Genomic DNA, 15,305 nt, shown 5'->3' with positions numbered 1-15,305 from the left:
GTGTGATTTAATGAGTAACAGAATATGAGAGAGGGAAGCAGATGCAGAAAATTCACATTATGTCACAGAAATACTTCTTATGTAATATTTTTATAATAAATATCCTCTTATTCATATGATTTTAAGCACCTCAAAAGTAATAGAATTTGAGCAGTTGTTTTAAAAGGCGAACATGGAGTTATATGCTGTGTGTGTGTGTAAGCTGCCCAGAGTTACTTGTATGAGATGGGTGGCTATATAAAACATATAAATAAATAAACATGATTCTGACAGCAGAAATGGAACAGTGAATTAAAAGCAAAGAAAACCTCTTTTGCAATAAAATGAATTCAAATAATTCTGCACCTTCCTGTACTTCAAGACTTCATTTTTATTTGCAGGGGTTTCGTTTGTTTTGTTTTGTTGTTGTTACCAGGACTGTGTACTAAATTCCGTCTAGGATGTCTAACAAATGTACAGTTTCTGATGAGCAGAGTATGATTGATAAATATAATAATACATGTCCATCGGTAGAAAATTTAATTCTCCCTCTGTTTTTTATTTTACTAAAGGGAGTTGGTGGCCTGCCAGGTGAACCTGGCCCAAAAGGCATTCAAGGAAACAAGGTAAGAGCCATGTGATAGATCATTTTACAAATACAGTGGTCAACTGGCCATGTCTTTTTCCAAGATATTCTGCTACTCCTTCCACCACAATTCATAGTTTTCTTCTACTCTTTTTTCAAAGACTCTGGGAGGCATACAACAATAAAATAAAACAACAATATAAACAATCATTATAAAAACAATCATTTTCAAGATATAGACAACCATTATTAAAAATTAAAATATTACTTGAAAAATTAGAGTATACAAACCACAAACAGACAGCATAAGTATATAAACCACATACAAATCTCAATGAGGGAGCCACCTTAAAATATTGCTGTTTTTGCAGTTCATACTTTATTTATTTATTTATTTATTTATTTTCTATCCCGCCTTTATTGTTTTTATAAATAACTCAAGGCAGCGAACATACCTAATACTCCTTCCTCCTCCTATTTTCCCCAAAACAACAACCCTGTGAGGTGGATTGGGCTGAGAGAGTGACTGGCCCAAGGTCACCCAGCTGGCTTTCATGCCTAAGGCAGGACTAGAACTCACCGTCTCCTGAACGTAGCTTTTTTTCCAGTTCCTAATCTTTGCATTCTAGTCCAGATTTATATCAATATACCCCTGATACTGTTCATATCCTTTCAAGCACAGAATAACAAAATGTTTATAAATATGGTGCTAATCCTCCTGTTTTGCATTTGACTGTTAAACCACTGCGCTTCTAATGAATGCAGCTTCTATTGCAGTATACGTGGGTGTGCATGATGTGAAATCTCTTGGCCTTGTTTCTGAGGCAACCAGAAGATTGGAAGGCATAGAGGATTGGCTTGTTATGTAGAACACGTTTGTGACAGTAACGATTTTGGAATCTTGGCTTCCCTTGCGCTTTTTTCTTGCCTTCATTATTTTCATCCTTGATTGCCCATCTTTTCTACAGATCATTTCTGTACTATTTCAGCAAACAAATAAATAAACAAAAGGTTATGAGGAATAAATGCCATGCATTCATGAGTCTATAGCTTTTAAAGGTAATGGGTTGGTTTCAGCTGGAGATACATGCAGCTGTCCTTGTGGTAGCAGGGATTCCCATCTTTCTCTCCATGACAGGCCCGCCAGCCCTCCCCTAAATTGCTATGCAGAGGACACCCAGCTGAATGGGGACAGTTGTCATGCAGGGATCCACGTTTTAGGTTTTGAGAAACTGCCTCAGGAAATTAAGAGATCAGAGAAGCATTTTGAAGATAGGAAATTATACCACTAGAGAAGTAAACACATTTATTTATTTATTTATTTATTTATTTATTTATTTATTTATTTAATCAGATTTGTCACTGCCCATCTCCTCCCACCAGGGGGACTCTGGGAGGTTCACAATATAAGTAGTCAATTAAAACAATATAAGCATAAAATATAAATACAATATATAAAAATATAATCACAGTTAATAAAAAATATAAAAATAAGAATAAAATCCAAGTGGCAAAGAGATGTAACTCAGTCCATGTGTGTGAGAAGCACTCTAAGGCACCAGCCATTCCGAGGGGTAACCACTCCCCTCCCCGCCTCAAGCAAGGTGGCAGAGCCAAGTCTTCAGATTCCTCTGGAAGGCCAGGAGCAATGGGGTAACCTCACCTCCAGGGGAAGAGTGTTCCAGAGGGCAGGAGGGCAGGATGTTCCAGAGGGCGGGAGCTACTGCAGAGAAGGCCCGCTTCCTGGACCCCACCAAATGGAATTCTCTTACAGACGGGGTCTGCAACATGCTGTCTTTGCATAATCAGGTGGGACAGGTTGATGTAATGGGGAAGAGGCAGTCCCTCAGGTAGCCTGACCCCATTCCATGTAGGGCTTTAAAGGTGATAACCAACACCTTGAATTGGATCCAGAAGCAAACTGGTACCCAATGCAGCTCGCTTAGTAGGGGTGTTATATGTGCCAATCTAAGGCACCAAAGATGACCCGCATGGCTACATTCTGGACCAGCTGTAGCTTCCGGATACTCTTCAAAGGTAGCCCCATGTAAAGTGCATTGCAATAGTCTAAGTGGGATATAAGGGCATGGGTGACTGTTCGAACGGCTTCCCAATCCAGGAAAGGGCATAACTGGTGCACAACATGAAGTTGTGCAAAGGCCCTCCTGGCCACGACTGCCACCTGCTCTTTGAGCAGGAGTCGTGAGTCCAGGAGGACCCCCAGATTATGCACTGGGTCTGTCTGGGGCAGTGCCACCCCATCCAGAACCAAAGTTGACAATGTCCCGGATACGGAAGAGTCATTAACCCACAGCCACTCCATCTTACCAGGGTTCAGCTGAAGCCTGTTGTTCCCCATCCAGGCCCCCACAGCCTCCAGGCACTGAGAGAGGGCGGTTATAGCATCACTTACCTCACCCAGGATGGAGATGTATAATTGAGTATCATCAGCATATTGATGATACTTCATCGTGTGGTGATGGATGATCTCACCCAGCAGTTTCATATACATGTTAAAAAGGAATGGAGAGAGTACAGAACCCTGTGGCACCCCACAAAGGAGGGGCCACGGGCCAGATCTCTCACTCCCTATCACCACTGATACGGACCAGCCCTGGAGGAAGGAGGTGAACCAGCGCAGGACCACGCCACCAACCCCAAACTCCCTGAGCTGACCCAAAGGATACCATGGTTAATGGTATCAAAAGCCGCTGAGAGGTCAAGAAGAGCAAGGATGGATGCACTGCCACCATCCCGCTCCTGCCAGAGATCATCCATAAGTGCGACCAATGCCATTTCTGTCCTATATCCAGGCCTGAAACCTGACTGAAAGATAATCTAGATCTAGATAATCCGTTTCATCCAGAACCCTCTGGAGCTGCAGTGCCACCACTTTCTCAATCACTTTCCCCAAGAAGGGGAGGTGGGAGACTGGACGAAAATTGTCCAGCACAATAGGGTTATACACATACATACAGTTATACACATCATATTAAGCCATGATTGGTTTTAACCTTACATAGTTTGATAAACATACCATATGATATTCAGAAAACGTAATATGCCATTATTTGTTTGGTTAACTCACACATATTCATGAACTGACAGTGGAAATTGCCAAGAGGAGAAAAGAAACCAAAGTAAAAAAAGTTGACGATCTCACAAAGGAACTTAATGAGGATTTTCAAAAACCTGTTAGAAGAGACAGGACAAGTATTATGATATCTGTAAAGGCATTGAAGGTGGAAACAGGCAAAGAGACAAAAAGAAAGTTTTCCAAAACCAATAAAGAAGTTTCAACCTCAAATGATACATTAAAAGATGCCAATGGACAGACAGTAACTGAAGATCAAACAGATGGAAGGAATACACTGAAATCTTTACACTAGGGTCATCACCAAGATACCTTAGAAACTTACCAGAACCTCTAGTACTAGAAGAGAAAGTTAGATCAGCACTCTGGTTGCTACCACATTGGAAAACTACAGGAACTGGTGGAATAGCTGCAGAAATATGGCAAGCAACAGAAGAAGAATCAGTACAGGTTCTAACCAAACTATTCCTGCAAATTTGGAGAATGACACAGTGGCCAATAAATTGGAAGAGATCAGTTTATGTATAAATACCAAAGAAAGCAAATTTGGCAGGGTATGCAAACTATCACACAATATCCTTAATTTCACATGCTGCCCAGCAATGCTCAGGATCATCCGACACAGATTAGCGAAAGGAAATGCTTGCTATTCAGGGTGGTTTTGAAAAGATTGAGGAGCAAGATAATTTTGCTGAAGCATGCTGGTTAATTAAGAAAAATATTACCAAAAAGATGGTGTGCTTCATTTATGATAGAAATGCGTTCGATTGTGGAAGCCCTGTCAAGCTGTGGAATGTCCTTAGGAAAATGGGAATCCCAGAATATCACATTGTCCTCACACAAAGCCTATACATAGGTCAGGAAACCACAGTCCAGAAAGAAGATGGCAAAACAGACTGGCTCCAAGTCGACAAACAGGTGAGAAAAGGTTGAATATTCTTTCCATAGTTATTCAACCTATATGCTGAATATACTGTATATTGAAGGAGGCTGGATTGGAATAAGGAGATTGGAATAAGATGAGTGTGGGTTTAAAATTGGAGGAAGAAACATTAACCTGTGCTGTGCAGAAAATGTGAATAGTAAGTTCTAGTAATGAAAATCAAGTGAAAAATGGGATTAAAATTAAATATAAAAAAGACTAAACTAATGAAAACAAGTACAGCAACTAGCGTAAGAATGGATATTGAAGGCATTGAAGTAGTGGATAGCTTCTATCTTTTAGAACTGACCATCAAGAGTAAAGAATTCAGCAGTCGAAAAATATGTGCAAACTAACACTCAGTAGAATAGCAATGAAGGCCTTGGAGAATATATTCAGATGCCATAATGTGTCTATACCTATAAAGATTAGAACTGTTCCAGCAATGGTTTTTCCTGTGGTATTCTATGGATGAGAAAGTTGGATTTTGAAGAAGCAGGATAGAAAGAGTATTGATGCCTTTGTATTTTGGTGCTAGAGAAGGCTCCTGAGAATCCCATGAACAGCCAAGAAAACCAACAAATGGAACATAGAACAAATCATTCCAGAATTTTCACTTGAGGCCCACACAACAAGCCTCAAACTATCATATTCTGGATACATTATGTGAAGACCCATCTACCTTGAGAGGGCCATAATACTGGCAGAATTTGAAAGAAGAGAAGTAGAGGATGACCAGCAGCAAGGTATCTGGGATTGATTAAAGTACAACAGCAATGAATGCACCACTGAGAAACCTAAAAGCTCAAGCTGAAGACAGATCATCCTGGAGAGAATGTTTATGTAGTTGCTAAGAGTTGGCACCCAGTTAGTGGCACTTGATCAATTCATGTGCATATTGTGTGAATCCAGACATTGTATGGTTTCTGTTGATTTGTGAATCTAGACAATTATGGTACATTCAAGAAACAATGGCTAAACAAGCCAATCATTCACATATATTATTAAGCCATAAACCATGACTAGTGAACTAAAATGTCTGGGTTGACCCATTACACTAAGGCAAAACAATATGGCTTGGAGTGACAATACTGTGAAAGCAGCTGTTGATTAGATGTATATAGCAACTGCAAACATATGGGAACAGCCTCCTTAACTCATGGCAGATGTCTCTGTTATTTAAAATGTTATAGTCAGTTGATTTTATATGTTTAGCTTATTTTAATAATCATGAAACAATCATTTTTACAGCTTGGTTGATTATAAACTGTACACTTGGTGGACTATGCAGAGTAAGCTCCATATAGCTAATTCCCTGGGAAAGTTGACCTAGACTGACCTTTGCATGTGAAAGTAATCATGTTACTTGACTCTTATTTAATACACTATAAGAAGGGAGAACTTTTATCAGGACCCATCTGTTATTTTATTCACCTGAGTCCACTTCTGTTCACTGTGAATCGCAAGTAACACAATACTATTTTAGGGTTTGGAGAAATTACAGTCTTTGAACAGAATAATGTTATCCTTAAACATTTGATTTAGAAGAGTGATAATGTTAATCATTAACTTAAGGTACATTGCTTGAACAGTAGGAAGGCTTTATAAAATCCTTTGATTACTTTGTTCAGAAGGTAGCAAGTGAGCCTTCTAGGGTTGCAAACAAATTTGGTTCTAATGGACAAATCAGATGATGCCCTAATAGCTCTTCATTCTGAGCAAAGATTTTGCAAGCCTTTATTTATATTTGTACAACTGCATTGTTTACTTTCTAGGTTTGCAACTGTATAAAGCTACAAAAGCCATCTGTCTTAATTAGTTGCATCTCTGCATCCTTTAAATTTCTGATAAATGAACTACTCAGGAAGAAATTGTCAAGTAAAGTGAATCATTGTTTACAGCTAAATAAATACCCATTCAACTGGAAAAGGTCAGCGCCTTTTTCATGTGAGTACTATGGCAGACAGATATTTAGCAGTCTCTCCAAATTGTGTTATCTTTATAGAAAGATCGTTCAGCTATTCTTTTTAACTTTCCAGACACTTATGAATGAATTCTAAGTCTAGTAGTTATTTATATGGTGGGTGCTCTTTCCAAGTATATTAAATAATAAGTCTGTTCTCAAGATAATGCCAGTGAGTGGAACAATTCTGTTGCTATGGAAGTTGTATCTCAAAGAGAAGGATGAATTATTGGGGAGCTGCAGAAGAAGATCTAGCTGGTTTTTCAACTGAAGAACAAATATGACACACACTTAGAACTGCCCGTGCTCAGGTCTTCTGTTGATACATTCTAGCACTAGGTAGAAGCAGCCATTTTATTTTATAGATAGATTGTTAAAACGTCAGTCAATAACAAGGGTATATTGTTAGCTCCTGATAGTCTCTCTGAGTTACGGTCAGGAAAATTGATACCTTATGCTGCAAAGCACTATGATTACTTCAGATGTTCTTCCTCTGCACTATCTTGTATAATTTGCATTTTTCAACATTATTAATGTAGTTCTGTGATGTTCTTTCTCCCAGCTTGGATATTTGGATCGCTGTTGAAGCTTTTTATTAATTTTATTGATTGCTGTTGAAGGTTTTTTCATTTATTTTTTTAACAGACTCTTACAGAATACTATTTAAGCAAGAGGTAACAGATACAACTAGGAGGCAATTTACTAGCAAAAGCTGAGTTTGTAAGAATAGGGGAAATTCACAGCTACGCTCTTTTTATATACAGGATCCTAGGTACAAGCACTGTGATTTTCATATAAAGCACATTAGACACTAAATGATGGGAAGGTACTTGCCTAAATTCATAGTAAAGTGCTAGAATTATTCGGCTACAGGGATCAAAGATTTGTTGACTTGGTATAAAGCAATGTTCTATCACCTGACAGTCAAGATAGGTTAATCGTTATCCATGCTTAATGGTCAAATAATGAAACTGAACCTCCATGTTTAGAGTAACTTCTACTCAGGCTGATATCATGGGCATACCTAAATCTCTGCATAAAGTACAATAAATGCTTTTAAGAAAAAATCTTTTGTGTTAAATGTTCTACGTGATTTCTTATACAGTTTCGTGAAAGGAAGACAACTTTGCAGGAAAAATGCAAGTTTTTCCAATACAGAATAAAAATCTTGTGTTGACTGAGAGATTTCAATAATACTTCCATTCAAAGTGGCCTATTTTTAATATTCTATGAATTGGTCACTGAAAAGAATCCACATGTAGAATGTGCCAAAATCAATGTCTGCTTATCTTTGCTTTATAATTCCACTGCTTAGAAATTCTGATTGTTATTTAGATTCAGCAAATGCCAGCTTCATTTTTTAAAAAGGCAATGTTGCTAAGGTGTCTCTCTCTCTCCTTTTTATCTAAGCATTGCTATATTTCCAAGATGTGTGTAGATGGCTACTGAACCTTGGGCAGCAACAGTTAAGAATGGGAATATACTAGTCAATGTTTGAGGGTATGAGGATGAATAGACATACATATAAACATTTGGATGTGCAAAATGTTTTGAACTCAAAACTCCATTTTGAGTTAGAAGCATGTTTCAAGTTTCAACAAGTGTTTTGACCCTACTAGAAGTATTCCAGCAGAATTTTGACTATCCCAAAAGTGTTTGGAGCTCACAACACTTTGGAATGATTGGAACTGTCCCAGAATACTTTCAGTAAGATAGAATAAGTTGATAAGAACTTGAAACAGGGTGTTTCAAACTGAAATGCATGCATGCTTAAATAAATCAGCAGGGTTTCATGGTGAGTCATATAATGAGGTTTTCTTCATTTTGATTTGATAAGACTTTATAAATCCAATCATTATGGTTTATAAACTATGATTGATTGATTGATTGATTGATTATGTGCTATCAAGTTGTTTTCGACTCCTCGTGCCCACATAGATAGATTTTCTGCATGACGATCTATCCTAACCTGCTCTTTCAGGTCTCCCAATGATACACTCATTGCCACTGTAACTGAGTCCATCCACTTTGCTGCTGGTTGTCCTCTTCTTCTCTTTCCTTCTACCTTTCTCAGCACCTTTCCCAGCATTACAGCCCTTTCCAGAGAAACCTATGGTTTATAGCTTAGCACTATAATAATGATAATGGGGCTGTGGTGGCTCAGTGGTTAAGGCGCTGAGTCAGAGGACCATTAAGGTCGGCAGCCTGGTAGTTTGAAACCCAAGAGCACAAGCCACGTGACCGAGTGAGCTCCTGTCAACTTGTCCCATTTCCTGCTAACCAAAAGCATGCAAATGCAAGTAGATAAATAGGTACCACTTTGGTGGGAAAATAACAGGGACATGAAAGGAGCCCCCCCAGGCGTCCCCCAGGCAACTGTGATGTCACCGGCAAATCCTCTCAATACAGAAGTGCCTTGGCAGGTGCTTCTGACACACACACACACACACACACACACACACAAAACTATAAATGGTTTTGTGTAGCAACCAAATCTTTGTTGAAAGAAACCATGTCTTATCATATGTAAACTCAGTCACGGGGAATTTGAATCATTTATCTTCACATAACCTGATATATCTGTATTTTCATGTGTATTTCAACTGAACATATAAAACTGATTGCAGTTAATCTGTCTACCTAACAACATTAGATGTTTTGAAATTGGACGTAAAGACCATTTTTTTAAAAAAAGCCCTATCTTTATACTATATTTGTTATTTCTGTTGCCTGTGTAATTGTAGGCTTCTTTGTAGGAATCCTATCAGGATAGAAATTTTGCCAAGATAATTAGAAGAAAATAGACACATATCAGCTCTGTTATTATTGGCCTTTCTTCTTTTCATGCTGATGGGAAAAAGGATTTTTGCTGATACTTAACATCAAAGCATCAACTTTTTCCCCACTCAAGCAACTTTGTGGAACAGATTTATAAGACGTTTTTATCACTTTAATAAAATATACAGATCAAAACTGATGGAAAATATTGAAGTAGATTCCAGATTGAAAGGAAGTATTTAAAGGATGCAATCTTATGCTCAAGTTTAATTGATTCTACTATAATTGTTTCTGGGAAAGTTCTACTATGCTGGCAGAATGATAGGATACCTGTCATGAAAAATAATGAGGTTGGGGAATATGGAGGTTTGCATTTGCTCTCAGTGTATACAACTGTATCCTTAGGTTGCAACACTAAATATACTATGCTTAACTATAGCTGCAAGAGAGCCAGGTTGGTGTAGTGGTTAAGGCATCAGGCTAAAAACTGGGAGACTGTGAGTTCTAGTCCCAGCTAAGCTGGGTGACCTTGGGCCAGTCACTTTCTCTCAACCCTAGGAAGCTGGCAATGGCAAACCACTTTTGAAATCTTGCCAAGAAAACTGCAGGGACTAGTCCAGGCAGTTGCCAGGAGTCAACAATGACTTGAAGGCATGTGCGCGCGTGCACACACCACACACTTGCACTTACTTCCAAGTAAACATGCATAAAGCCACTCTCCTTTGCCTCCTTTAACTTCAAGGGAGAAATTAAATGGATGCTTAAATTGTTCCTACTGAAAGCTTTGAAACAAATGTGCTTTATTCCAAATGGATTTTGCTGTATTTTTTGAGGACTTATTTTATTGTAGATAAATGGGCATTTTTATGAAATTGGCATGCCCCCTTTATAAATTCAGCTATGCCATTTGAAAGATGGAAAAGTTCAAATTGTTTTCAAAAATTCTCATCCATTCATGGTTGCTGATTTCCTTGCTGGTACAATTTCTTTATTTTTTGCTGCTACTTCTTGTTAAAGTAAAAGCTTTAATAAAGACTCTCTGTGCTAATTAATTGCTCCGTGGAAAATAAACACACAACTGGAAAAGTATATTTAAAAACAACCCATTGAGAAAGGCAATATTGCCTGGAATGGGAAGATGGTAATATATCAGACCACCTGTTATTTCAGTGAAGCGCAAGAACAATTCATGAACCAGAACTAGAAGCCAGGGCAGTGAGAGAGCTTTGGAATATTAAGAACAGAGCTTTACTTAATTGTTCTCACTAAAAACAGAAACTATGCTATCAACACAACACTAATAAAAAGGATAAGGAGTCATGCTGGAAGGGATATGGCAATATATATAACTAACAGATTGTTCAGAGACAATTCTACCACCAAGCTGGATTCACAAATCATCCTAATTGTGGAATAAATCACAAATGGTTGGGTTTTGACCATTGCACAAAGTCAACCCCCCTTAACATATGAGAACCATAGATACTTACAGTTGAAAATGATAGTTGCAGCTCAACAAGCATTACATTGGTTGTTCATGGTAGTTTTTGCATACTACAGTACTTGCTATAATAATGTTATGTAGCTCATTCAGTGACTTTAATTTTGAGTCCCAATGTTATGAGGAGTACTAAGTGTTCTTCATCTGCTGAAGTTAAACTCCAACTCCTTTGCAAAGACTGTTACCAAATATGGCACAGCTTTGAAATTTCTGCAGATTTTAAGCTTCCAAAACTTTAGAAGATAATCCCTCCATTTATTGTTTATTGTGGGGAGAGGGTTAGATGTCAAGAGTTCTATTATATGGGGAAATGAAAAATATAATGGTGGGGATACAGATAAAATCTAGATCTAGAATGCAAATAGACTACTTTTTTACATCCCTTCTACATTGCTTTGTTGCATTACATTAAGTAGAATAGGATATTGTTTACCTATATATTTATTTTTGTGTGTTTGTGTGTTTTAATGGCTTTTTTCTTTTCATTTTCTTGTTTTCTAGAATTTTCTTGTTTTCTTCTTTTTTTCTGGTATTTTTCTCCCTTATTGTAGTTTTAGTACAGATTTTCTTTTCTTTTACTATTTTTTTTTTATATTATAGATTTTATATTATAAGTAAAGGGTTTTTTCCTTTGAAGTATGTCATATTTTTTATAATAGCAATACACCTGTCTAATTATTTAACTTATATGTAATATATATTTATAATGAATGTTGTAAAGACATTTTAAAGTAATGTTAATAGTAATGTTTTCAAAGCTTCGTAAAAAAGTTTTAAAAAATCAAAAGAATCAGGAATTTGCAGATGAATATACAAGGGTGATTTGTTATGGGAACTGTAATCAATAGCACGTAGAAGGTGGTACTCCTATCTCTATAGTTCATAGAGTCAAAGGGCATTGGATTTCTCTTTATCCTTCCTTAATGGATTTTTTTCCCCTGGACAAGAAAAAAATGGAAGAAGCAGTGTTGGCAAATGTCAATAAATGCAAAACATCATCTGGTCTGATTCTCCCAAGAACAATTGTACAAATGAAAATTTCATCTGGAAGCACTTGGAAACCAACTTTCAGGATGTGTCACCTTATAAATTTTTCCTCTAGCAGAGCAAACATTCAAAACAAATGCTGAAATTATCCATTTAAAGGTAGGAACTGAAGAACTAATGTAATAGTTTACAGAGTAAAACCCTTATTTGCGAAAGAAGTGTTTGTTTTTTATATTCTACTTTGCCTGAAGTTTAAATCAGTGGAATTAATAAAGGATCAAATTAGCACTGTTGGGAATCTGGATACACTGAATCCCAAAGTAATTTCTTACCATTTATTTTCCCATTATTCAAAGGATTAATTAGTTCATTTTTATTCATTTTAAGGGAGAGCCAGGACCAGCCGGTCCTTATGGTCCTGCAGGAATCCCCGGAATCGGATATCCAGGCCCTAAGGTAATTCCCACCGACACTGCTCCTATCATGCAATCATATTTAGCTCCATAGACCGCAGATAAGGCAGCCATGGAGTTTGTATACTATTGCCTTGTATGGATAGGCAAATGGAGCCCTTTTTAGCCATTCAGTGATTTACATTTCTACTGGGAAATTGTACTATTACACCAAAAATAGGCCTTTACATTTAAAAAAGAGAGAAAAAACCCAGAATGTCTAATCTTGCCATTTAATATCCTCACCTCACCACTGTGATTCTTGATCCTCCCACCAAAAGCTAAATGTGGCCCTGGCCATCAAAAGGAGGTTGCTCTTGCCATTTCTTCAAAACAGGAGAAAAGGACTGAAACTTCTCTTGGACCTTAACAATGAGCTAGGATGTGCCTCTTCATGTGCTGCGGAGGAGGAAGAAAAAAGCCAGTAGCCAATGTGACATTTTTTTGGCAAAGGCAAAGCTTTAAAAAAAATCCATAAATGATGCCTTTTCCACAAGTTAACATGCTTAATGTGTAAAGCCAGCAAAATTATGTCAGGATATGCCAACGAAATCTTGCAAGCACCGCTCTTGTTGTCTTACTGTCCAGCAGCTAAAATGTAGTAGTAGCAACTTGTTCCTTATCCAACTTACTAACCTCTCATGACACTCAAAATCTGATGTCTGTGATAGCTTTCTCATGGTTCCTAAGAAGAGGAGCAACCCTGATTGGACGACGTAAGCAACAGACTATCTTGTTGTATGGCAGCCATGATGGCCCAGATAAGGAACTAATATAGGCTTTTGGGGGTGGGGGATTTCTAACATTTATATATTGATGAAAGTCAAGAGTTCCTTCTCTGAGAAGTTTTGCATCCTCAGAATTTCAACAAGACCTTATTGTATAGTGAAATCTAATTGGCTTCATTACTTCCTATGGTAAACCAACATGCTAAAGCTTCTGTGTCTGCAGTTGGTAGGATTTGGGGTTCTTTGATAGAAAATGCACAACACACTGAGGTAATCTGTGCTATTTTATACTCAGCATTCTAACCCTGGATTGTGTGGAAAACTGGAGATAATAAAGGTTTTGAGGATGTGTAAATACTGATATAGAAAGGTAAAAAGTGAAATGTTACTGGTTTATGCTGGATGGGTCAAAGTTTAGCTTAAGTAGCTAAAGGAAAGGTTGTGATTAATTGAGGCATAACAAATTCAAATATGATAAACCTGTTTTTATGGTGAACATGATCAACTTGATACTATGCATGTTTTATTCAGAAGGAAATAATGCTTAATTCACTGACACATATTCAGATACAGCATAGCATGTAGCTTACAATATATTTCATATTAAGTATGCCCATTAATTATGCTAATTTTTAGTTATGATACAGTTTTTTTTGAAGAAGTAAATTAAAAGTGTGACACTATTCCTTCCATTCTGGTCTTGTCTTGGACTCTTTCCCAATTAGTCTCTACATCTTCTGCAGTCATCCAACCATGATTGATATACTGTAGAACAGTGATGATCACAGGCGTTATATTGCTCCAGCAATGGATGGATGATGCTATAAATCACTAGTAGAATAATGGTCTTGGAAAATCTTTTTGGAGCAATAATAAGTGTCCTTTTAAAAATTATTTTACAAGGGTGATAGAGGTCAGGAAGGAAGAATTGGGCTTCCAGGACCAATTGGGATTGGCGAGCCAGGCTTAACAGTAAGTAGAATTCTTTTCCTTTAATTGTAATTGCATTTTAATGTTTTGTATCTTCAAAGCAAGCTTTGAGATGGCAATGCACTCTGAGAGGCAGCTAAACATACATTTGATGAATAATTAATAAATTAAGTATTAAGATGGTAGATGATGTGTTTTGTCTGGCTTCGGCAATCTTACAATATGCAGTTCAGTGCAAGACTTTGACATGCAAACAGCAACTCTACTGTTGTCCCATTTCTCTTCAGTGGGAAGGGACAACCTGTTTGGTCTGGTGGGCACATTTGGAATTTTGAGAACAAAATTCCAGAAGCCTTGCCTGACAAATTATGATGCCAGATGCCTGATCAAAAATGCAGTAGCAAAGTTCTGAAATATCAAAAGAACAATTTTGGTATTTCAGAACTTTGTTGCTACATTATTGTGATCTTATGCCATACTGATTGCCATTATTCTTGGTATGCCTGATTTGTATCATACACTGAGTTGATCTCCGTGTAGATTTTTAATGCTGTTTTAGTATTGTTTTTATAGTATTTATTCAGTTTTAACTGATGGGACATCATAGAAAAAACTTCTGTTGAGTGGTCTAAAAATACCATTTATCAATCAGTCAATAAATATAAATGGTATGCCTGAAGCTGAGCTGATTCTATGCTTTGCGGCATGCTAGCTTTTTAATTAAAGGAATCTAAATTTAGTAAAAATCAACATTTCCAGTGGGGACCCAGGCTCTTCAGTGTCAGGAAAACACTGTGCACGTGGGAACATTCCACAACACTGCTGAAGGCTGTCTATAGAGAGAGTATTGTGTGTTCATTAGAGCTGTACCATCCATTCACAAGGACTTTTCTTCCAAATTCAGGGGCCACGTGGTCCTGAGGGCATGCAGGGTGAAAGAGGTCCACCTGGCGAAGGACTCCCAGGACGGAAGGTAAATATTTTAACTAAAACAAATAGACTTCCAACTCACTATAGTGATTATTTCTCTGTTTATTTTTAATTATTTCTTTCTAGGCATTTGAGCATAGACAATGTTTTCTTGCTGTTGGGTTTTTCAGCTTGGTTTAAAACATTTCAGTATTTCTTTGTCCCTGAAGTGCAAGAAAACACATCTCCTTCTTTTTCCTTTTCTAGAAGGCATGGGATGTGACGATTCCTCAATCTGATGGAAGTTTTATCACATTTTCAGTATTTACTAAATAGAAAAAAAAGTTGAGTAAATGCACAGGTCTTGCTTTTTGTTGTTTATTCGTTCAGTCACTTCCGACTCTTCTTGACTTCATGGACCAGCCCACGCCAGAGCTTCCTGTTGGTCGTCAACACCCCCAGCTCCCCCAGGGACG

At 37.5% G+C, this 15,305-nt stretch overlaps 1 protein-coding gene across 3 annotated transcripts in view; it reads left to right on the top strand.

Moving 5' to 3' along the window:
- Positions 1–15,305, top strand: part of COL28A1 (collagen type XXVIII alpha 1 chain) — an 88,741-nt gene that overhangs the window by 25,345 nt on the left and 48,091 nt on the right. For all 3 annotated transcript variants that reach the window (XM_063303676.1, XM_063303675.1, XM_063303677.1), the window contains exons 10-13: positions 552–605; positions 12,198–12,266; positions 13,894–13,962; positions 14,825–14,893. In XM_063303676.1, the coding sequence (XP_063159746.1) occupies positions 552–605; positions 12,198–12,266; positions 13,894–13,962; positions 14,825–14,893 (261 nt within the window). The remainder of the gene's footprint in view (positions 1–551; positions 606–12,197; positions 12,267–13,893; positions 13,963–14,824; positions 14,894–15,305) is intronic.

Source organism: Candoia aspera, chromosome 4, assembly GCF_035149785.1.
Source record: "Candoia aspera isolate rCanAsp1 chromosome 4, rCanAsp1.hap2, whole genome shotgun sequence".
NCBI classification, from domain to species: domain Eukaryota; kingdom Metazoa; phylum Chordata; class Lepidosauria; order Squamata; family Boidae; genus Candoia; species Candoia aspera.
The sequence above is the reverse complement of the archived record's forward strand: the minus strand, read 5'-3'. Positions and strand labels throughout refer to the sequence as shown.